We start from the raw sequence: 24479 nt of genomic DNA on the forward strand, positions 1-24479 counted from the left end.
AACTAATGTCAAAGATATTGAAAAACTCCAAGAAGCAATTTGCGGTCAGAGATGGGCTTTTGTATCATGGTACTCGTATTTTTATGCCAGAAAATTCTACTATCAGGTTACTTCTTTTGCAGGAGTTCCATGCCTCTCAAACAGGGGGTCATTCGGGAATTAGGGCGACTATCAAACGTTTGGCAGTTTCTTTTAGTTGGCCCAGACTCAAAGATGAAGTCACCTCTTTTGTCCAACAGTGCCAAATATGCCAACAAGTGAAGTACCCGACACATAAACCTTACGGTCTCCTACAACCCTTACCCATTCCATCCACTGTTTGGCAAGACGTGTCCATGGATTTCATAACTAGTTTGCCTCTTTCACAAGGCAAGTCGGCCATTTGGGTCGTGGTCGATCGTTTTTCCAAATTTGCTCACTTCATCGCTCTTCCACCAAAGTATGGGGCGGTAACGTTAGCAACACTTTTCCTCCAAAATATATACCGCCTGCATGGGATACCTCGAAGCATTGTTACTGACCGTGACCCCATATTTCTTAGCAATTTTTGGAAGGAACTCTTTAAACAGGTGGGAACAAAGCTTAAGTATTCAACCGCCTATCACCCACAATCAGACGGCCAAACCGAAGTTGTCAACAGATGCTTGCAGAATTATTTACGTTCTTTTGCAGGTGATGAACCAAGAACATGGAGCAAATACTTGTACTTGGCGGAATATTGGTACAATACTTCACACCACAGCTCGATTAACATGAGTCCGTTCCAAGCATTGTATGGCCAACCAATTCCAAGTGTGATTCGATACCAACCAGGGGAGTCGGAGATCCCTTCAGTCGACACAACCCTTTTGGAGCTTCAGCGACTACGCTCGTTGCTAAAACAAAATCTGAAGCGAGCTCAACAGAGAATGGCATCACTAGCTAATGAAAAAAGGTTGGATAGAGAGTTCAACGTTGGTGACATGGTCTTTTTACGGTTACAAGATTTCCGCCAGCAATCGGTTAAACACAGGAGTAGCAGGAAACTATCCAAAAGGTTCTATGGGCCTTTTCAGATTATGGAACGCATCGGGCCGGTTGCGTACCGTCTGCAACTACCATTGGGGGCAAGAATTCACCCCGTGTTTCACGTGTCACTACTAAGAGAAGTCAAAGGAAATCCGGATCCGATTCCGTTACCAACCATGCAAGAAGTCGAGTACGAACTCGAGGACGAGCTCGTTCACAAGGGGAAGGCAGTTGATACGACCCAAATTAATGGTGGGCTGAACAGCAGGCCTAAGAGAGAAACTAAGAAGCCTTCTAAGCTATTGGAGTAAACGTAACTTCCGCATCAAACCGTTTCTTTATTTTTTATTTGAATTAGTCTTTTTAGCACATGTTATTTTCCTATTTCTTGTTGGTTACTGCATTAGTGGGATAGTGGTGCATGTGGCCCTCATAATAAGGGACGTGAGTAGAAGTAGTCAAATTGTTTGCTTATTTAAGTTTTGTACTTTGTTTTAGGAAAGATATTCAGAAAATTGCCTCAAAAGTGTTTCTCTCTCTCTGTACCTTCTTCTTGAGTCTAGCCTACTCCACAGGCCTTATCAAACACATTAACGCTAAAAGGGTTAAAAGGTTAAAAGCTTCGTTTCCCGCCCAAACTTATGTGAACAAGTACCCACGTGCTACAGTACGATGTCACATCACTGTTCACATCCTTGTCCCCTCTGACCAAAGGACATGCTCAGATAAAGTATTATTATTTTAGTTATGGACCAGCGGTCCAAACCTTCCCGCCCATAAAGGTCAACTCTCTATGCAAACTAGAGGCTAACTAGTTTAGTTAACTGGACTAAAAGGCTTACATCTCTTCACCTATATAAGAGATGCTTAGTCATAAACAAGAGGGCAACAGATTTGGGCAGATAACCCCATCTCCCTAATCTTCTCTTCTCCCTTGAGAAATATGCTCTTAGCTTATTTCTTTCTCACTTCAATAACTTCATAGCTTCATCAATAACATCATCCTAAAACCGATTCTAAACATCACGGTTTCGAATCCTTGGTGAACTATAACAACAACCAACTAACTAGTGAACCTCTTTCTACGTTTTGCAAACGTAGAGGGACACCACGACCTGCGTTAGGCTAACCTGAACCCTTGAAGCCTCTTAGCCTAACCAGTCCATTCACTATCATTGGTCTTATCTTTGTTGTAGCAACAAGTCTATCATTTGTCTTATCTTTGTTGTAGCAACAACTATATTTTCATGTTAAAGTCTTTTTTATCGGTTTAAAAGCCAAAATTTAAAAACTACTTTGAGTAGAGTGAAAGCCATGTATTATCTTTAGAAAAAAAACAGTTTATGTAATCATTTGTGGTGAATGAAAGAAATACGTAAATAGGCTTAAAGGGGATTAAAAGGTAATTAAGTACACTTTTTTTCACAATAGAATAGTTATGAAGGGATCTTAATTTTGAGATGTAGATGAATCAAAGTTATACCTTTATGATTTTAAGCATGCTTTTTCGTGAAAAAAAAAACAAAAAACAAACTAAATCAAGCATATGTCTATGAAGCATATATCATTTGTCGTTAGTCTTCGTTTTGTCTTAATCTTTATTTTTATTTACTTTTTTTTTAGTTAATTTGTTGATAGAAAGAGCATGTGTGTGTCGTCAAACCATTAAAATTTCATGAATAGATTATCATTCGCTTATGTAGTACCAACTAGATGATGGCGGACAAGCATTGTAGATAAAATTGACAAGGGTCAAAAGTGGTTCGGGTTCGTCAAGGAATCGTCAGAGTATCGACACGGAAGTACTGGTACAAGTATAATTTAGGATACTAAAAAATATAATTTTTATAATTTAACTATGTTTTTTACAATATTTATGTCGGAATGTCAAGAAAACAAATTAAACACAACTATAAAAACCATAAAAACACATACTGGTATCGCTTACATTAATAACTAGACATGTGTTGTTCGGTCAGAATCGGTTCACTTCGTCATGGTACCGGTACGGTACGGACAACATGTAGCATACAATACTTAAGAACACTACACTATGAATCACGTCGAGAGAAATAAATTAAAAATAATTGCGTGTTTAGCTTTAAAAAAATTTAACAAACATAAGTTATTGAAGAAAACCTCATATAACTAGTGAGTTAAAAGGCAGAGCCTTTATACACGAGTTTGGAAAAGAAAGGTATTAGGTTCAAGTCACATAGATACCAATGATTAAAAGAAGTTCACTATTTAAAAAACGTAGGGGTCGATAATAGTGATTTTCACACATGAAAACATGTGTAAACTATTTGATTGTTATAAACCACGAATTAGTTAACTCTGAAACACATATAACTAAAAAGTGGTACCCAATCTAATTAGATTTGAAGTAAACATAAAACATTTTTTATATATTAAAATTCATATGTTGAAGAAAAGGATTCAACTATAATAAAGAGATGGATAAGCGGAACCCATTTATGTACATTTTATTCAAGTTCAGCTTGTATAATAAACAAAATAGTATGTTTAATTCTTAAGTTGCTCTTGTGTTGTTAATGAGACTTGGATATTTGACAAGCGGGCTTGGACTTGATCCAGCAGTTGATGGGCTTCGAACTTAGTCTATAAGTTGGGTTAAAGTTGAGTATGGGCTACATTGTGTAGGATCAACCCATGATCCATTTATGATTAACACGTACGGTACAAAACAATAGTGTACATAACGTGTTTTTGATTACCTCCCTTTCAGATCTTCTCGTGTATCTTTGGAAAATTTGTGATCATATTGCGGATAGTTCTATTTAGGATTTCATCATTGTTATTCCCGGTTGTCGTTTGCATTTCAATTCATCATATTGTAAATATAAATTCATCAAATTTAATTACATTTGTTTGTACTTATACTTGTTCTTGGGTAAAGAGCTTGTGATTGGGTTTAATAAGGCTGAGGGGTGTGGGGGGCTTTAATGGTGGCTCCAACCAATAATATTATGACGTGTGGCAGAGAGAGAAACTGGATAAGGGGGTGTTGGAGCCCCCGTTGGAGCCCCTGGCCCTGGTGTGGAGGGGCTCTAGCAGGGGCTCCAGCGAATTTTTTTTTTATTTTTTTATAAATATATTCAAACAACGTATTATTAAAAAAACTCATAAATTATTAAAAAAAACACACATTAATATCTAAAAATAAAATAAAAATTAAAGTACTAAAAAAAACATTATTCTTATTCTTCGACTTGGTCTTCTTCGATCAACCATAAATCGTCGTCAAGATAATCTGAATCAAGGTTTGGGTACCAATTTCCAGCCATTTTTTTAAAAAAAGTTGAGAAGATGAATTGATTTTGGGTGAAGGTTTGAAGTTTTGGTATAAAAATGGGTGAGATGGGGTGTTATTATATAGGAATTTTTTTTTTTTAATTTAATAAGAGCCCAACGGCTCTTTTTCTAAAACCAAGGCAAGCTCCTCTCTCTCTTCTCCCACTAACCAGCTTGCGCCTGCATGGTTTTTCGCGTTAGCGCCCCCGTTAGCGCCCCGGTGGTGTGGTGTTAGCGCCTGGGGGCGCGAGCGGAGGGGCTCTAGCGCCCCCGTTGAAGCCCCACACCCCTCAGCCTAAGATCCATCATCATCATCATCATCATCATCATCATCATCATCGTACTCACTATATCTCACCAATAGCAAAGTTATGGTAGGGTCTGAGGAAAGTAAGATATAGACAGTCTTATCTCTACCCTTTAAGAATAGAGAGGCTGCTTCCGGTGAGACTTCCGAGTTCCGACTCGATAGTAGTTTTGCATCAAGCCTTGGACATAAGGCACATACACTCAACCATCGGGACGTCGCCGATTGTTGCATGTACCCTTGTCTTTTGGCTATCAGCGCCACCACATAATGTCTAATTAACCTTTCGCCACTTTTACCGTTATTTTCACGATATTATTAAAATAATGTCAAAATTAATGCAACTTTACTTTGCCCGCTTGAAGGTTCACATATGTGTGTGTACACATTATATACGGTGCCTGTGTTCGTTTCACTATTAGGTGGAACCGGAATGGAAAGGGAATCCTATCAATTTCCATTTTCATGGGATTTTAAAATCCCCCAAAACTGAAAGGAATGTTAAAGAATTTTTATAAACCTTAACCCTACTCTTTCATATTATCATCTTCAGACTTTATACCACCGTGACTAGCTTCACCGCCTCTCTCCACCACCATGCTCCACCGCCGTTCTCTACCACCGTGAACCACCGTCTTGCTCGTCTACCTCCACCATCGTTCTTCTCCATCATCGTTCTCCACTACATCATTCTCCTCCACTACACGTTAGGCTTTTGTGTGTGTGTTTTAGTTACAGTGAAGAATTATTGAAAAAAGTTATTTCTTGTTGTCTAGTTACAGTGTTCGTCAGTTCATTTGTTCCATTGTTATTATTTTAGTTATTCATTGGATTATTATTATTATTATTATTATACTTTAATTTCTGTTTTTGTTTATGTTCTTGTTTAATCTTGGATATTTTTCAAAGGGTTATCAAAAGTTTTTAAATTTTAAACTATTTTTAACAAACGTCCATTGCACACCAACTGTTTGATGAAATGCTTCAACCAGATTTTTGCTTGATAAAATACTTTGATATAATTTGTTAGATATAAATTATCATAATATAGTTGATTCAACAAATTTTAACTCGTTGTGTTTTGGTAACGTGTAAATAGGAAATGGCTCGACTTAGTTTACAAACTCGCAAACGTAACCAAAGGAACACGACATTGATTTTGGCGGGGTGGAACCAATTTAATATATTTTTTAGTTTTTTTTTATTATTTTTTAACTTTTTTTTTTAAATTATTTTCGAATTTTTTAATTAATTTTTTGATATTTATATTTTTTAAAATTATCATTTTTTTGTTATTTTATTATTTATATGTTAGTAGATAGAAGGGAGATGAATAGAATTGAGAAGATTCCAATTCCAATAACATATTAAACAACCAAACACATGATAGAGATTTTCAAACATTTCATTCCAATTCCAATTCCTTTAAAAAAATTTCGTGAAACGAACGCGCCCTTAGAGTATTTATAGGACCGGTGACCTTTTAGAGCATTTATAGGACCGGGTGTAATAGGCGTTTTGCGCACCAAAAAGCACCAAAGCGTCCGGGAACAACACCTCCCGGGGTGCTTTGGGTTGAAGTTTGGTGATGGACGTTGTGTGGGAAGCGCCGGATGGGAGGAAGAGGGGTGAAATGTGATTGGTGAGTTTTTATTTGTTATCTTTTCTTGATATTAATAATAATGTAATTATTGGTTAGGGCTCCATCCACTACACCTTTTTTTTACAAAACGCCCCTATGGTGACGTGATGGCACATGACGGTAAACGCCCGCATAGAGGTTTCATCCACTACACACGGTCTAATATAAATATTTTGGACATTCATTACATCTTAAAGTCCAAGATTCAAGAAACCAACTCATGACATGCATCTGTAGGGGTGTGCAGATTTTGGGTAAGACCGAGAAAACCCGATAACCGACCCATAAAAAGACTGAAACCAAACCTAACCCGATGTAATTCGGTCATCATCGGTTCTGATTTTTTACAAATTCCGGGTTCGGTCTCGAGTTTGGTTCTGGACGTTTGAAATCGCGTGAAACCCGAACCGGCACGAACAAAAGATGGTTTGTTGAGGAGGGGTTGAGAATTGATCTTTTTTTCTTTTATCTGATCATCTTTCTATCAAATTAGAGCCTGGTAAACTCCCATAATCTTCACACTTTTCATGTTATCTTTTTTCTGGTTATGCGGCGGCTTGTAAATGTGATAAAACCCTAGTGTTATATGTTATATCTATTATATATGCAGATAGGTTATACTAGTTTTAAAGTGGTGGTTAGCAAAATACAACTCTTATAGAATAAAGTACAAGTTATTAAAGCTTTTTTGCTTTAGGTTTGGAGTATTTTGATATGGAAAATGATATTTACATTATAATTGTTTAACGAATAAAATAATCTATAAGAAGAAAAATCATATGTACAACGAAAATCCTGACACTCTTTATTTAAAATGAATAACAAAATTAATTTTAAAAATAAAATAAGTACCAATTTTGTTTTATATGGATGTTACTTTGGTATACAACTGTCAATACAATTACTCACTATCCACTTTGAAACCTAGCAAGAAACCATCTTCTTCTTTCTTCCTTTGTTTCATAACCTACCACCGCTAGTTGCCGGTATAAACTCTGACTTATCATTTTTCACTCTTTAATTTCATCTCGACGTCTCTACGGCAACAATTTCAAAGGGTCCAACGTCTCACACTCCACTATTGCTTTTGGCCGGAATTTTATTTTCCGATGAGTTACTTCTGTTCTTTCTTCACGTTGAACTTGGTCTCTAGTACAACCCGATTACCAACTTGCTAGAACCGATACCGGCAGAAACCGAATGGGGCATATGAGGTCCGGTTCTCGGTCAACGTTTTTTTAGAATTCCGGTCTCGAGTTGGGTCGGGTTATTTCCGGTTCGGTCCGGTTTATTCAAAATGATCAACCCTTTGCATCTGGCTTTTTATACATTCAAGAACACGGTCTAATATAAATATTTTGGACATTCATTACATCTTAAAGTCCAAGATTCAAGAAACCAACTCATGAAATGCATATGGCTTTTTATACATTCAAGGAAACACAGTTTATACATGCATGCTATAAAGTTTTCTTAAAAGAAACTCATTTTACATCTAAATAAATAATAATAATAATAATAATAGGCTCACCTTCATCATTCTTCCAAAAACTACAAAAAGAGAAGGGTTTCTTCTTTTCATATCAAAAGCTGATAAGATTACCTGCCTAGTGATCTTCACTGATCCAACTTGATCTTCATTCTGCCAATGATTGTAGCACCCGGAATTCGTACTTCAGCCACAGGGATGTTGCGAATGTCTATGTGGTCTTGGTATTGAACGAGAATATCATACACTCTCTACCATTAAAGACATTTGGTTGCAATTCGTTAACCGTTGTCATAGTTAGAACCACATCATCCTCAAACACTGGTTGCCAAACACTTTAAACCCGATTTCTGTAAGATGATTACGTGGCACATTAGAGATGCTCATGTTACCATCTCGAAGCTCGGGTTGAATCTTGAACAGCTCAATATCATCAATCGATTCATCCTGTCCATGCCTTCCTCTTATCCATTGCACCGTAACTAGATACACATCACCGCAGTCCACCATTTTCATAAAGTGTTGGCTACGGTCCCATCCGGTGGAAACTGCCTCAAGTAATCCTCCCCAAACACAAGGCTTGCGTCACGCATAATACACACCGGCTTCCCTATATGCATTGTAGTAACAGCAGATGCTTGTGGGTGTCGGTTCATCATAAATCGATAGATTGGATGCTTGACGTCCTTCCTATTGATTTCTGCAATGGTTGTGCACCTAATGTTGTTTCCATACTTTTGTGAAGGGTGGTTGTGGAATGTGTAACGGGCCCGGAGATTATACGCGCTTCGTTTGATGAAAATAGGTTGCACCACCCTTAAATCAGTGGCACCAACCAGTTTCATAGCCCTCATAACGTAACCATGTTCCAACTTGGACACAAACGCCCATCCAACCACAGTCACAGAGGCACCCCACAAATTATAGAGAATGATTTCGTGTTTGCGACTTTGGACAAACAAAATCGAGCCAACAGCATACAATAATTCAAGCTTCGCCATATCCAACCCTTTTTTAGGGTAAAAGAAAATCTCCTTCCGGGGGGTTCCAATTCGGTAACAACCAGCTCGTGCTCTTCTTTACGGTACCAGATATAGGTGAATGCATTTTTTATTTTTTATTTTGCAAATCAACCCGCTTGTTGTGCGTTTTGATAAACTCTTCCGTCTTAAAAAAGGCTGTTGACCCCCTTAAGTTTGAGAAATCTGACTTCTCACTAGTCTTCCACAAACATACTTACAGCTGCACCTTGGGAAGGTGGTGGAGTGTCGATGTCCATTGATTCATCTGGTTCCATTAAAAGCAGCAGCAATCTAAAACTTCAAACAATTAAAAAGTTAATGTAATTATTGAGTGAAACCTTTACGGTCAAACAAGTCAACATGTCTTCTTTTTCTTTTTCTCGTTTTTAATATGAACCCCAAAAACCACTACAACAACTACAGCAAGTAAACAGTAGCTTATTTTTATTTTTTAATTTTTTTTTTCATCTTGTTAAACCCTAAACAAAAAATATGAGCCCTAAATTTATTTCAAGGTCAACCAAGCATGAGACGGTTATAAATAAACAACATTAAATCACCTAGGCAATATAAAACAACATTAAAGGGGTGGGGGTGGGGGTAGTCCCATCACGCGTGATGGGCCTTAGAACACCGCCGTCGGTCCCCCATCACTCGTGATGGGGGTGCGGCCGTGATGGCCATTAGTGGTGGAGCCGATGATTGTGACCGTTGATGACCGTTGGGTTATTAAAAAAAACGAGGAGTGAATGAGTGAAGCAGCTGATACAGAATATGAACAAAAACTTCTAAACGAAAATCATACATGTGTACTTAGAGTTGAGACCGTGACGTTATTTGAGAAATGCAAGGAGCTCTGTAAAACAAACGAATAAGAAATATGGAGGAGGAAGAAGAAGACGGAGAGTACTTAAGTCATTTTCTACTATTTTTGTTTGTCTGTTTGTGTAACTATATTATTTGAATTATTATAAATAAATAAATAAATAAATAAATAAAGGGAAACACCACCCTTATATCATTTTTTATATCTTATGATGCTAAATAACAATAAGTATTTTTCCCCCATGTCACGGCGGAACGGGTTAACTGCAGTACATGTACTATAATTTTTAAGTTGTAATATGTTCTAGATTGTTTAATAATTTTTATATTTTACCTTTAATTTTTTAGTTGTAAAAAAAAGAAAAAAAAAACATCACTACCTCCACTTCCACTAAATTCAATCACTAGTGATGGAATGTGATGGGATGACGTGACACACCACCATTTGATGTTGTGAGTGATGAAATTGGACCACTCCCACCCCCTAAAACACTTAGGTCATGATAAGTAAACAATATTAAATCAGCCCATTAAATCCAAATACAAGTTATTATGGACACATATTAAATTCAAATAATTCCTTAAAATTACGTCATTACCTCCAAAAGCCAAGAAATATCCAAATGCTCTTTCAAAACCCTATATCTTATCACCGTCGCACATATTAAAATGATAAAGGATCCTTCCTTTTTATATTTACATGTGTTGGGCCAGTATCTTCTTTTTGTCTGCTATGGACCGGGTCCCCATTTGATAGTTACTCTTTTTTTTATTGAATATAGAACAATATAAAGTAAAAAATGCAGAGGTGTACAAAATCGGTTTTAAACTCAAACTGAACCGGTTTGGTCAACGGCTGGTCAAAAACAGTTTGACTCAACCATTTCGGTTTATAAACCAGTTTAGAAGCAAGATAAGTCGGCCCAGTTTTCCTCAAATCGGTTCGGTTTTAAAACCGGGTTGTTAGATCTCAAAGGAAACCGGTCCTGAAACTGATGGTTTTGGTGAACCCGGTTTTGAAAAACCAAGCCGGTTCGATTGGGTTTTTGCCTAAAACCGGTCCCAAACCGGTTTTTTTTTACACCTATACTTTTAACCAACTAAAGAAAAGATGACATGGGCCTCAAAAAGGTTGAGACGGACATATTAATTTCATAAGTAACTTTTATACCAAAAAAATTCAAAACATTTACGTATCTCTTTCTTTCAACTTTAATTATGGATCGAACTTTTCTCATGTCATGATACATAAAGCAACTGTATGTTTTATGAATACAAAAACTCTACAAAAATATACAAATCCAGATAACATATAAGTACACTGATCTGTTCATAATAACATTAAATAATATCACTTATTTTATAAACCATTCATGGATTCACTATTATTTCGAAATATATATAACAGAAACACTTATTTCTGTTAATCATTAAACGTGTTACACACACGTCTAATCTCTCCTCTTCGACCGGTCTTAACTCCGATTCGACCCATTTTCACCATAGACTCGACAAAATCAGCTTCGAAAGATGGTAGGACCGATTGGTTTGTAAATCCTAAATACGAGTCCAGAATACGTCTTGTCACTGGATCATCCATCAGCTCCGCATCAGATTGTAACACTGCAAAGCCGTTCCTGATGTTTTCTAGTATCTGAGTGTCAAAAGTCTCACCGCTATTATGATCCATCGGTACCCTGAAATTTATGTCTCCATTTGGAGGGCAGGCGTCCATCAGTTCTGGAAGGAGATCCTCATCTATGCTCGGGTCTGGACCACCGTGTGGCGAGGAATTGTAGAGCCGATCCATAAGGAAGAAGCACGCGGTTGTACCAATAGTATGGGCACCTAAAAGTTTTGTCACCATAAAGTAAATAAATAATCGTGAATTATTTACTTCTCTCATTGTATTTGACATTAATTTTGAATCAAAACTAATATATATTTGCTAGAAATGTCTTAAAAAACCCTAGCACGTTCATGCAAACACGAACATTGTTTACTTTGGAAAAATGATAGGACCAACATGTTTATTAATTAAGCTATTGTCTATAAAGCATTTTGATCTTGTGGCCGTTTCACCGTCTTGAATCTATCCTAGGAACTTAACCTTAGGTTTTCATTCATGTAGTGGCGGAAACTCAATACATAATTCGTAGGGGCAGAAACTTGAATATTTAGATCCAGGGGCTTGAAACTTATAAACATTTAAAGTATCATATAACTTTTTCTTATAAAATTGTTAAGTGTAAGAGCTATTTATACTTGCATCAAACAAAAGAAAACAAAACAAACAACTGGGGACCGGCCAGTGACCAGTGCCCTCCTCCCGCCCTTAAAAGGTCATCCCATGCATTCATGCATGGAAGTGTGGAATAATCAATCTTTTTTTCTTTTGAATGACGAATTTAAGTCATGTAGCCGGGATACTTCTATCCAATATCTTTCAACCCCTAGGTTTTTTAATGGTTTTGTCTTTATCAATTGGCCATCAACCCCATTGATTAAGTACAATATCAATTATTTTTCGACCATTTTTTAGATACCGTGTTTGACTGATGGAACATGTTAGAAAACTCCTCCAGGTTCATACCTCTCAAAATGTCTACCAACTATACATCACCACTAAATCTGCATGGTTAATAGATATAAGCATACATATCCAGTATATGCATGTATAAATGTATATATATAGAGAGAAAATAAAAGAGAAGATTACCATTGAGAACCACAAGGTCTTTCACATTAAGTCCTTTCTCAAAGAACTTGTGTTTCAGAAGCTTAACTGAGTCTCCAAAATCAGGCATCCTGGCAGCCAATGATTTATTTGAAACAAATCCATCTCTTCTACCAGTTTCAACTTCATAAAATGGCCCAAAACTCTATATATCAACCAAACACAAAGATCAAATCATATATCCACGCAAACACACAAAAAGCAGCAAGTTCGTGTCCAATTTTTTTCGAAAATGGTGTTTTGTGAGAAATCGTTTCATCTATTGTATGGTTTTTTAGACCTTTTCACATCTGGGTACGTGGTTTGAAACCACGGTTTCTCACAATCTCTTAATTGCAAGTTTCCAAGCCGTTTCAGGTGTTCAATCCTCTACAAACCGTGGTTTCAAACCACCAAAACACTAGATGTGAAAACGTCTCAAAAACCATACAAAACAAATGAAACGATTTCTCACAAAACATCATTTTCAAAAAAATATAGAGAGAGATCGACTAAAAAGAGAAAGCAAATAACTACATACAATAGAAACGGCATCTCTAGCAGCAATGGCAACAATGTCAGCACAAGAAACCACACCAGGGCACTCAAACTCTAACCGAGCTTTTGCCTCTTCTACCACATCAAAACCCTTCAACCCTTGATGCCCACGTGCTCTCTTTTCAGAAACCCGTCCATTATCGATCAAAATCGATCCATCACAGCCCTGAAACTCAACTGAATTATCATCAAATATAAAAGCCATATAAAACCAAGAAATTTATGTGCTAGCTTATAGAGTGAGTGAGAGTAACTAAAGAACCTGCACAAAGCAGTCATGAAAGTGAAGCCTGAGCATTTGTGCAGGAACTTTTGGGTCGGAGTCAGTCGCATCCCTAATAACGTCACGGATAATGAATTCTGCATCCGGGCATGTGTTATCGTAAAACCCTATTTTCAGACGAGCTTCAGAAATCCCAATTAATATAGAACATGATATGATCATGACAAACATTCCTATTAACATGTTATTCATTCTTCCTATGTCGTGTGTGAGTTATAATACAAGAGATAAAGTGGAATATAAGGTGAAAATGATTTATGAAAGAAACATAAGAACGTTATAAATATAATAAATGTATGATTGATAATTTTTCAGTGAATGCATACAATTAAATTTTCATGTTATAGATACTTGCAAAACTTATACATGCCTTATTTGTGAGCTTTTGTGTACAGTTTATGAAACTTATTGAGCAGCTACCATTTTTGTACAATTCGTTACAATTGACAGTTCAATTATATGTTCTTTGGGTAAATACAGTTATTTCACATTTGCATCCAACAATTCTAATGAGAGAGTTTGTTCACACATCATTTTCTTGTTTCTATTTATTATGTACTTGATTTAAACACGTAGGTAAAAGAAGACGCAATTACTTTTTAAGTAATGGACGGTTGAGTAAATATTAATGAATTCGAGAAAATAAGTAAATAGTCGCAGTTAGGCTATGTGTAGTGGAGGGGCTACAAATTGGGGCGTTTTGCGCCGTGTGCCGCCCAGTCAGCAAGGGATAAGAATTTGTTTTTGGGGTGTAATGGTGTAGGGGCTACAATAGTAATATAATAATAATATATACATATATATATGCATGTATATATATCACCCACACACATTAGAATATAATAATAATAAAAAGAAAGGAAAAGCAGGCGACAAATTATTCCCGCCCCCGCCCCTTTTCGCCCAATTATCGCCCCGGGGAGGGGGGTCATCTCCTTTATCGCCCCAAATTCTCGCCCAGTACGTTTGGCCTTATGATAAATCAAAGTAATTTTGTCCAAAGGCATTGTGAATACCATATACGTACTAGTTACGCATGTTATACGTTTATTTTTTAAACGTTGGTGATATATTGGACACTCATGGACGTATTTACTGGCCTACTGGGACGTGCAAGACTCGGGAAGGAACCATAATGACACAGTGAACGTAGAAATTGCAAACTACATAACATAAAATTTACTACGTTTTTGGCTTTTAGTATGATCCCTTGGCGAGACCGATTACTGACATATATATGGCATTCGTCGGCAATAGATGTTTTCGCAATGTGGTACCATCAAAAAAGGTCATGAAGTTAGCAACCGAATACTTTTGTGGCAAAACTATCGCAGGCAGCCTTTTTCCCAAAGATTTGCCACAGAGTTTTGATGTCTGTAGGTGTACGTAGGTTTAACGTACCCTACACCTACAATGTCGTAAACAGAGGCGGAACCAAAGGGGGGTCAGGAGGGTCCGTTGACCCTCCGACCGGCCGGAATTTGTATTTACAGGGTTACTAAGATCAACATGTTTTTTTAATAGTTTGGCCCTTAAACTCTCTCTAGTGGACTAATGGAACTGTGAAAATTGAAAAAAAACATTCTGAAAAATTTCCGGGTGATCAGAGACGACGATCTGTGGTTATGTCATTTTGGTGAGGGAGAAGAAAGATGAATGCCATAGCCACTCAATGCCTATGACCTCTTTTACTGCACATTAATTATAAATGTCAGAGATTTATTTTATTTTTCTTTTAAAAAACTGAATAAACTAGCCATTAGTGTTTACCAAAGGAGTATTTATATTTTTCGAACGATATATTTTACTTAACATTATTTATTAGTTTGAGTTTTTTACTTAACTCTTACTTTATTAATTTATATTTTTGTTTACTTTTATCAAGTTTATTTGATATTTTCTAAGTTTTTCTGTTGTTTTTAATAAAAAATATAATTCAGAAATATTTTTTTACTATTTACGTTTAGATTGGTTGAAGTTATTTATTTGACTTTCATAAATCTTTTTTTATTAGGATATTACAGAAAAAAATATTCGAGCTAAGCTTTTGATAAAAGTATAAAGATTATTAGCTAGCAATATGTTATTATGTTGCCTTTAGATGTATAGGGGTTGTTTGGGATTCCTTATCGTTGTCTTCTTATGACTTGTAACTTATTAAAAAGTTAAAAAAGGTGTTTAGATTGGCTTAATATGTGAGAAAAAATTCAATAAGTTACAAAGTTGTAACTTATAACTTTTTCATAAGTCATAAGGAAGTAAAATAAGAAATCACAAACACCCCCTTGGTTATAATATTAAAAAAATGTTTATGTTCTGACCCTCCGATTGAAATGTTCTGGTTCCGCCACTGGTCGTAAAAAAAGCAGTTTTCTAATAGCGAATTAAGATTGGATGGAAAAACAGAGACCTCATTCAAATCGGTCACAAACAAATAATTAAAAGATGACAAAGATAATCTTAAACTAAAGATCAAATTTTATTTGCAAAACAATTGCTAAGAACAAAAAATAAAATAAAATTAGAAGTTATTTTCCGGTCGCCTATGTCTCAAAAAGTGAAAGGGTCAAAATAAAAGTAATGGTCACAAAACGGTCGAAGAAAAAAAATAATAACTTATCGAGAAATAAAAATTTAAAATGTGCTAAGTATATTTATAAAGAAGAATAAGAAGGGATCGATGATAAACTATGGCCGGTTATGAGGATTCATGTACTCTATATGAGCCGGAACGAGGTCCGAACGAATATAAACAATTTTCTTTAAAAGATGAAATAGCAATAAATATAGTAAAATCATAGTATTAAAATAACATACCGTAATAACTAACCGAAAAGAAGACCGGAACGAGTTATATGACAAACAAAATTTAATGTACTCTTATTATTATTTAAGGTTTATGAGTCAATTATTTTACTGGACCCAACCAATAACTATTAGGTTTTAATTTTTTATAAAGGATGACCATAAGTTTGAACGTTGTTTATATATGACGGGTCCACTAAGTTTTTGATTTTATATTTAAAAATATATATAAATTGTGTGCCTGAAAAAAAAATATACACCACCGGATGTCCGGCTTGCCCATGCTTAGGATCGACTATGCATGTAACATTTGGTTTGTTTAGGCTCTACGTCTACCTTCTCCCACCTTTTTTCATATTAGGAATAAATAGGAGTATTATAAGGTATGCTTGGTATAAGGTAATGAAAAATTGGAGAGGATATGAAATGCATGAGGGAATGGACTAAGGAATAAAATATATCATTACCATTTCTTTTTCATGTTTAATTAACCTATATGATTGAAATAAATCTTATCTTATCTTGTTTGGTAACGCCAAAAAAATAATAATAAACATGAATGTTATACAAATGACAAAATTACACTTACCGCGCATTAAAAAGAATTCACCAAAATAAAAAGAAAATATTGATGGTGGTGGTAGTAGAGCGCTGATAGTGGTGTTGTTCGTCAAGCAACCGCGGTGATGGTGACAACGGTGACGGTTGGTGCGCCGACTCTAGTGGCGGTAATTAATGATCAGGCAACGTCACTTAATTAATAATAAATTATAATTTATTTATCTATTGTGTTATGCTGATAATTATATATTTCGATTTTAACTTTTGATTGCTCAATTATTACTTATATGTTACCAGAAGATATTTTGTCAATTGTCATTCCATTATATATTCCGATCTAGAAAGACTGTTCTGTGCATGTTTGTAGATTTATTTTCGTGAATAAGTCAACTGGACGTTTAGAAGATTGATAAAGTGAATAGTTATATATATATAATTAAGAAGATAAGCTGCTTGTGAAAGAGAAAACACCCTTTTAAATGTATATATATAAAGGTGTTTTAATTGCTTTTCTAGTCACACCCAATGTGTCACACCATCTTTGGTTGGCTAAAATCTTAAAATGAAGCTAATAGTAATACTATTCAAGATTATAATCATAATTGAATCTTTATTGAAGAGAACATGGTGCTTCTTAGACAATTAATTCACCATGTACCACAATACCCTAGCATATACTAGATAAGGGACACAACAAATCACTAGGAAGATGGAAGCCTGTGTAGGATGGCACTTGCATAAAGAAATGATGAGATCGATCGGTTTTTAGGAATCTAATTCCAAGCTAATTAAACTACAAGGAGAGTTCCACACTAAAGTAGTAAAGTGTGACATCAAAATAATAGAAGAATGTAGAATGTAACCAAAGTTTACAATTAGGAAAAGCAAGAAAACATACATTTTGGTCTAGTGATCACAAAAATAGACATATCTCCACACCATCTAACATCTGATCTCACACCGACAGTTAACGCTCATCCATGCATACAACATATGGTCGTCCGAACAGACACGCAAGGGCTACTATGTCATATACCAACACAAAGAAGGAGACCATCGGATGGGCACAAAAACGTACGGTCGTCAATATGTAGTCAAAACGACCATCAGATACATAAACGGTCATTTGTGTTCTCTACCGATGATCATTTATATGAAAAAAGTACGATTGTCTCCATACTAGACGCTCTCGAGCTCATAAGTTGGAGTCCATTTGTGTTTATCAAGTTGTTGGGTCTAGATGTATAGTATTAATATTCGGTTTAATAGTCTATGATTATAGGTTTAATCAGCTATTTAAAGGGTTTGAGTCCACTGACACTGAGAGACGAAAGCTAGAGGAGCGAATGGGATTAGATACCCCCAGTAGTCCTAGCCGTAAATGATGTAGTAGGTCATGTTTTGTTCTAGTTTGAATACCGAGTCCATATTTTGGTTTGGAATTAGGTCAAGCTTATGAGTCAGTGTTTTGTTTTTTCAATTAATGCAACAAAGATTATAACAAGGTGTTTGTTCAAATATCGTGTTATGAAAAGTTCTTACATGAACAACAATCATGACATTTAAACAGTGAAAATACAATATAAGGAAACACTATAGTCCAGTAGAGCCTATCCACTTGGTTAATCCAAAAGTAATGGCCATAGCCATCCACCCTCCAACCACAACTCTCAAACAAGACTTCATTACAGGTGTCCTGCCTAAAAAGGCTCCAACCCACCCAAAAATCACAAGCGCCAGGCTCACCGTGGCTACAACCACACCTAACCGAGCCTTATGGTCCACTATAAAGGCTGCAGCAAGTAAGGGCATGATGGCTCCTAACATAAATGCAAAGGCTGATGCTGCAGCAGCCTGAATTGGATTCGGCAGTGCTTCGTTCTCACTTTCCTGATTAATATTGTTTCCAGATATTCTTCTATCTCTCTTCATCTGAGCCACCTCAACGTCTCGTTGAGAGTACACCGAAACAAACTCACCAATTGCCATGCTACATGCACCAGCAACTAAACCAGCAAAGCCTGTATAAGAATCAACTTAAGAGTCCCTCATAGAGGATATATATATAGTATCTATATATGTATATGTGTATGTATTAGTCTATGATGATCAATGAGTCGACTTTCGATCGTGCACAAAGTTAAAAGATAGTGTGTAATCCACAAGCTCGTGAAAATCATATTCAAATAAAGCATCTCAAGAAAGAGATATTTGGATGCTTACTATACAAAATAAAAATGAGCCAACACTACATACAAAAAAGCTTGAAAGATGGATCACTACTTAAATAATTCAAGACTTGTGGAATCCACACGACTGCCACCATTAATCACTAGACCTTTAAATTAGAAAAACATTAAAAGCTATTTATAAATAAAGAGAGAAGGAGATGTGACTTTAATTAGGTCCCAAGTACTAGTAGTGGGATATACATGTATAAAAGGAAATAAAACCAAACAAAAAAAGGTTTTATTGAATTAATCAAAAACTTATACAATAGGGAAATGTAAATACTAGCTAGCTACCAACTAAAAGATATAAAAATATCTTTAGTAACAAAAGGATCAACCAAAAAAATCTATAAGTTAGACTTCAAATTGTTTGGATGATCTTGATCTTCAAGCAATTGTTTTTATCTTCTAATTCTGAACTTTTAGTCACATTATTGCCAACAATTGTAACTTATCATTCAAAATAGATTAATAGAATCGACGCGGCATATTTATGACCCATTTACCAAAACGAAATAGTTTTATAATAAATTATATAAATAAATAGATAAATGCATTGCAATTGAACAAATATGGAGTGGAAGTTTTGGAAAGTTTAATTTATGTGTTAATTAATACGACTTATTATTTGTATACTCTTGACAAAACCAACATAGGAGAGATTATTTGTTCATAAGGAATGTCCCGTCTCAAATATTACCAACGCGTTTTGGATTTGGTTGGATGTTTGAAGTAGATGAAAACTGTATAGTTAAGTGTGCTATATATGGTGGAAATACGATGATCTCCTAGAAAGTCTCCACCAACACAACCAAATGCAAATCCGTGAGTTTCTGGATATATAGGCAATCTATTGGGAGCACATCAAACAATATTGGTGGTATAAGGGGCCGGATGTTACATTATTTTTTAATCGTGTTTAGGGACTGTGTCAATAATCGTGTTAAACGTTTCATGTAATTTATGTTATTGAATTGGTTACCTTTAACCGTGTTAAACCTGTCATGTCGTATAACCTAGTTATTAAACATATCCAGTTAGTATTTAACAAAAATGACAAGTGCATTTAAACTAGTCGTGAGATACATGTCGTGTCATGTTCCACCCGTTAAACAACACAACATTTTTTTTCCTGTTGTAACCAAAAGATGAAGTGATCGTTCAAGTAGCTTACTTTGTACCGTAGAGCTAGCATGAGTTTATAAAACTACAAAGGGTCAGTTCAAGCATGAGTTAACATAAAAACCCAGTGGCTTTTAATTATTAGCAAATGCCCAAGTGTACATTTAAAAGTTGTCCATGCATACCTACAGTTCACTTGGTAAACTCAGTAAAGATCACTCAAAAGGGAGCTTGAAAAAAAAAATCTTAAAACATAACAATAATATATCTGGTGTTAAACTACAGTCCAGTAGCACCTATCCATTTTGTGAGTCCAAAAGTAATGCCCATAGCCATCCACCCTCCAACCACAATCCTTAAACAAGACTTCACCACAGGAGTCCTCCCTAAATACGCTCCAACCCACCCGAAAACCACAAGAGCCAAGCTCACTGTGGCCATCACCACACCGAGCCTAACCTTATGGTCAACTATAAAAGCAGCAGCAAGTAAGGGCACCATGGCCCCCAACATAAATGCAACCGCTGATGCTAGAGCCGCCTGAACAGGATTCGGGAGCGCTTCCTTCTCGGTTCTGTTATCTCTCTTCATCTGAGCCACTTCTACATCTCGTTGGGAGCATACCGAAACAAACTCACCAATTGCCATGCTACATGCACCAGCAACTAAACCAGCAAAGCCTGTAAGAATCATGGCTCGGACATCATGTTTCACAGCTCCAACTCCCATCATCAGGGACGATACAGAAACCAAACCATCCGTAGCTCCGAGAACAGCAGCACGAAGCCACTGGCCCCTTTGTGAGTAGTCGAAATCTTCCTCGGAAACCGGAATGCATACATCATTTTGTGCAGCCATTGTGGTGCAAGAAGAAATTAAGAAGATATTAATAGTATGCCACAGAGAGTGAAAAAATGAAGTAAGTTGTGATAGATTGAGTCCCTCATAGAGGATATATAGAGTATGTATACGTGGGTCTACATTCCCACATAATCTATATGTTAACTGTAGATAGTGCAGAAAGCTAAAAATAGTGTATAACCCACAAGCCCCAAATAATTACATTTATTCCAAGAAATAGATTGAATCCTGTCTGTCCCCATGCTGACAGTCTTACAACTTACAAATGCCTTTGCATAATGTTCTTGATTATTTTCTACTACTCTACTTTGCAACAAGTAAATCAAGTAATGAAATATCCTAGTTCATGAATTATAGTCAGATGATAAGAAGAACATAGCATGTTATCATAGATGAACCTGTGATCCTTAAACCAATTTATCCTATTCAAATTATTCATGCTAGTTAACGTGTTGAACTTCAAAGTGTATCAAAAGTGCAAACAGTCGGAAAAAAAATATCATCAACAGTTACACGATAGGAGATTATATGTAGGGGTGAGCAAAAAGCAAACCATTACCGAAAACTGAAAAAATTAACCGAAATTAACCCTAACCGGACAAAACCGACGGTTATGGTTAAATGAATGTGATTAACAGACCATATGCGGTTATGGTTACGATTAACATGTCTCCGTTAACCGACTTTAACTGAAGCCGAACCTTGTATTTTTATGTTTTTTTCCAAATTTTATACCTCTAATTTCATCTTTTATAAATTATCTCTCTATTTCCAGCTATGAACATATAAATTTATGACTGTTTATATCATATATGGCCTGGAATATCATAACTAAGCTTGGAACACCATAACCGAACCAAATTCAACTTGAATAAAGGCTTAAAAAAATACATTTGACAATTAATCGAACTTAACCAAGACCGGCCCATAACCGATAGTTAACCGACCTATGGTTATTGGTTAATTTACCAACCATTCGGTTATGGTTCCATAACCGAACCTTGATTATGGGCTTATGGGAACTGAAGAGACTTTGCACACCCCTAATTGTATGTCTGTATTATACTGTCTACTTATGAGACGTGATCTTCTAAACTTTAAGAAGTTGTTACTAAGCACATATAATTAGTTGGATGCCCGTGGAAAAATAATATAACTCAAGCGTATAATATAATAAAACATAAATGGAGTTTCCATTGCAGTCCATAAACAAATAAAGTTATGTGGAATCCACACGACTGCCACAATTCATTCATTTGTATAATGAAACGGTATCTCAAAACGAATATAGAATATAGAAGAGAAATGGAGTGTGTATAGTCCACAAATGGTGGAAGATGATTTAAAATTGGAGTGAGTGTGTAATCCACATAACCCAGAATAAAGATTATTTACAAAAGAAGGCTACCTCCCTGATATATATATATATATATATATTTGTTACACGATAGATAGAGCATATATCACTTTTGGTATCACTATTAATACAAAAATAAACAAATATTAAACATAAACTTAGTTACATGGATGATATGTAATCATATACTCCGTAACATATTATTTGGTTGTATCTATTAAACACATTGTAAAACAACTCCATAATGTTTTCGGATTATGTTGCTTTATTTTTTTAGTAGTTTTTTACATTACGAGTGAAGATGATTGATTATGCTACTCTATTTTTAGCGTTGGACATTTTTAAATTATACTTCTTTACGCATTGTGTTTTCAGATTATGTTGCTTTATTTTAGCATTGTACTTTTTTCTTTAATTTTACTAGTAAATAATCGTTTTGGAAATCTGAATAACCGATTAACCTGGCCCAATAAAACCATAACCTGAATAACCAAAACCAAATAACACCGATAGAGATTCGGGCGGGTTTCTGATACCATCTTAAAATTCCAAGACCTAAATAACCCGACCCAAGAAACTTTGAAGCTCAAAGAACACTCCTATGCCCTAAGTTATAGTGAGTTGCTGCCTTGAATCAATCTCAAGTATCAAATGATAGTAAACTCACAAGTCCTAACAATTCTCTTGCATATACAAGTAAACAAGAGGCTAAATTTGAAACTCAAGGCTAAATTCAATTTGGGCCACAAGGCTAAAATCAAAAGGCCCGGCTAATAATAGGACATACATCATGTTTATTTTATTCCTTATCTAAACCTAATAGCAACACCAGCCACCACTACTCACTAGTATAGGTGCAAACCGTAACCGGTATATGAGAAGCCTGTTCCAAAAAGGATTTTCACATAGAAATCGGTTAACAGAATATAGGTTGATATGGTTAGTGTTAATAAAGTTATTTTCAATAGGTTATTTTTCAGTTAACCGGTTAATAACCGAACCAGTTAAATAGGTTAGGGATTTTCCACTAAAAAACTGGTAAGGAATCATAACTGGTTTTGACTGTTTGACCAATAACCGATTACGGCTAGTAACCAATATTCCAAAAAACGATACAACTGTGTCTCTAGCCAATAGAAGCAGTACTATCGCCAGCCAGAGGGGTCAATGATCCAGAAAACACCAACTTTAGATACTTCTATATAAAATTTGATTGTTCAGATGGTTGGCGGACCCGACGGCTAACACTTTAGATGCGCCCTTATGCTTAACTATTAACAGTTATTTCTTACACAATAAAAGGTGTTGTGCATATTTGTGTGAAGTCATTCAAGAAGGCAACATGTGGTATCCAGTTAATTATAAATGATTTTAGACGAATAATACTTTAGATGCACCATCATAATCACCCAAGAATGCATCACACCTAGGCATATAGACACAATTGTAATGGGTTTAACGCTCACATTGTGACGAACGCACCAATATAATAATGGTGCGTCAATATGCCTGTTTTTGAGAAAAGTATATGAAGTAGTATACTCAAATTAATAATAATAATAATAATAATAATAATAATAAAATCATTTATTATAATTTTTCTAAAAACAATTATAAAGTATATAAAAACTATGAGTTCTAAAAAACTGATAGAACTAGATATAATTAAGAGATATCAACAATAACTTTAATATTTTTTTTAACCATTCACAATCTTATCACCACTTAACCATGCCTTCCTGGAGTTATGATTGTAAAATATCCTTTTTGTTTTTATTTTCACAAAAGAAATTAAACCTTTATATTGATTGCAAAACCTTTGCAGAAAAACCTATATCTGGAGAGGCAGAAATCTTTTGTCAAATCTGGATATCGAAACATGCAGATAAAAAAACTCTTAACACCAAAAAGAGCAAAAAAGAAGCGATCAAGTTCTTTGAAGTGAATAAACGTATTACATATAACATGGCACGCAAACATATTAGATAAACCAAATCAACACATTTACAAATTTACGCTCAGATCAGTGAAGACCACTTACGAGGGAAAAGAATCAACCAAAAAATACAAACCACTGCTTTCTACGTTTAACCCCTTAAGTTCATCCCACAGAGTAGATACTCCATAGAAGTATCAGCATTAGCTAGAGTGGCAGACTATTTTAATGTGCTATGTATTTTACCTCAAGGTGAATCAAGTTTTAATTCAATAACAACATTATACATTACAACCAAGAAGATGAGAAGAGAACTCGAAGTGATAGTTCTCTAGAACCAATGTTAGTCTGCAAGTAATAGCTTTTAATGCAAGGGGAATAGTGTATATGTAGATTATAGAGTATAATATAGCATTATAACACATAGATAAGTTCTACACT

General features: G+C 35.5%; 1 protein-coding gene and 2 pseudogenes across 1 annotated transcript; all 3 read right to left on the reverse strand.

Annotated features, from left to right (window-relative positions):
* Positions 1–11031: 11031 nt before the first annotated feature.
* On the reverse strand, positions 11032–13422 carry LOC143537891 (peroxidase 43-like). The gene is made up of 4 exons (XM_077031557.1): positions 13145–13422; positions 12866–13048; positions 12328–12490; positions 11032–11456 (listed from the first exon to the last, which is right to left on the reverse strand). Exons 1-4 carry the CDS (start codon positions 13355–13357, stop codon positions 11032–11034), a joined length of 984 nt encoding a protein of 327 aa, XP_076887672.1. The 5' UTR covers positions 13358–13422.
* Positions 13423–18099: 4677 nt separating this feature from the next.
* LOC143537892 (vacuolar iron transporter homolog 4 pseudogene) lies at positions 18100–18990 on the reverse strand (annotated as a pseudogene).
* Positions 18991–19917: 927 nt separating this feature from the next.
* On the reverse strand, positions 19918–20793 carry LOC143537894 (vacuolar iron transporter homolog 4 pseudogene; annotated as a pseudogene).
* Positions 20794–24479: the final 3686 nt, after the last annotated feature.

The sequence above is a fragment of the Bidens hawaiensis genome, unplaced genomic scaffold (genome assembly GCF_021521415.1).
Source record: "Bidens hawaiensis isolate Kalapana, Puna unplaced genomic scaffold, B.hawaiensis_p1.1 tig00011436_1, whole genome shotgun sequence".
In the NCBI taxonomy this organism is placed as follows: domain Eukaryota; kingdom Viridiplantae; phylum Streptophyta; class Magnoliopsida; order Asterales; family Asteraceae; genus Bidens; species Bidens hawaiensis.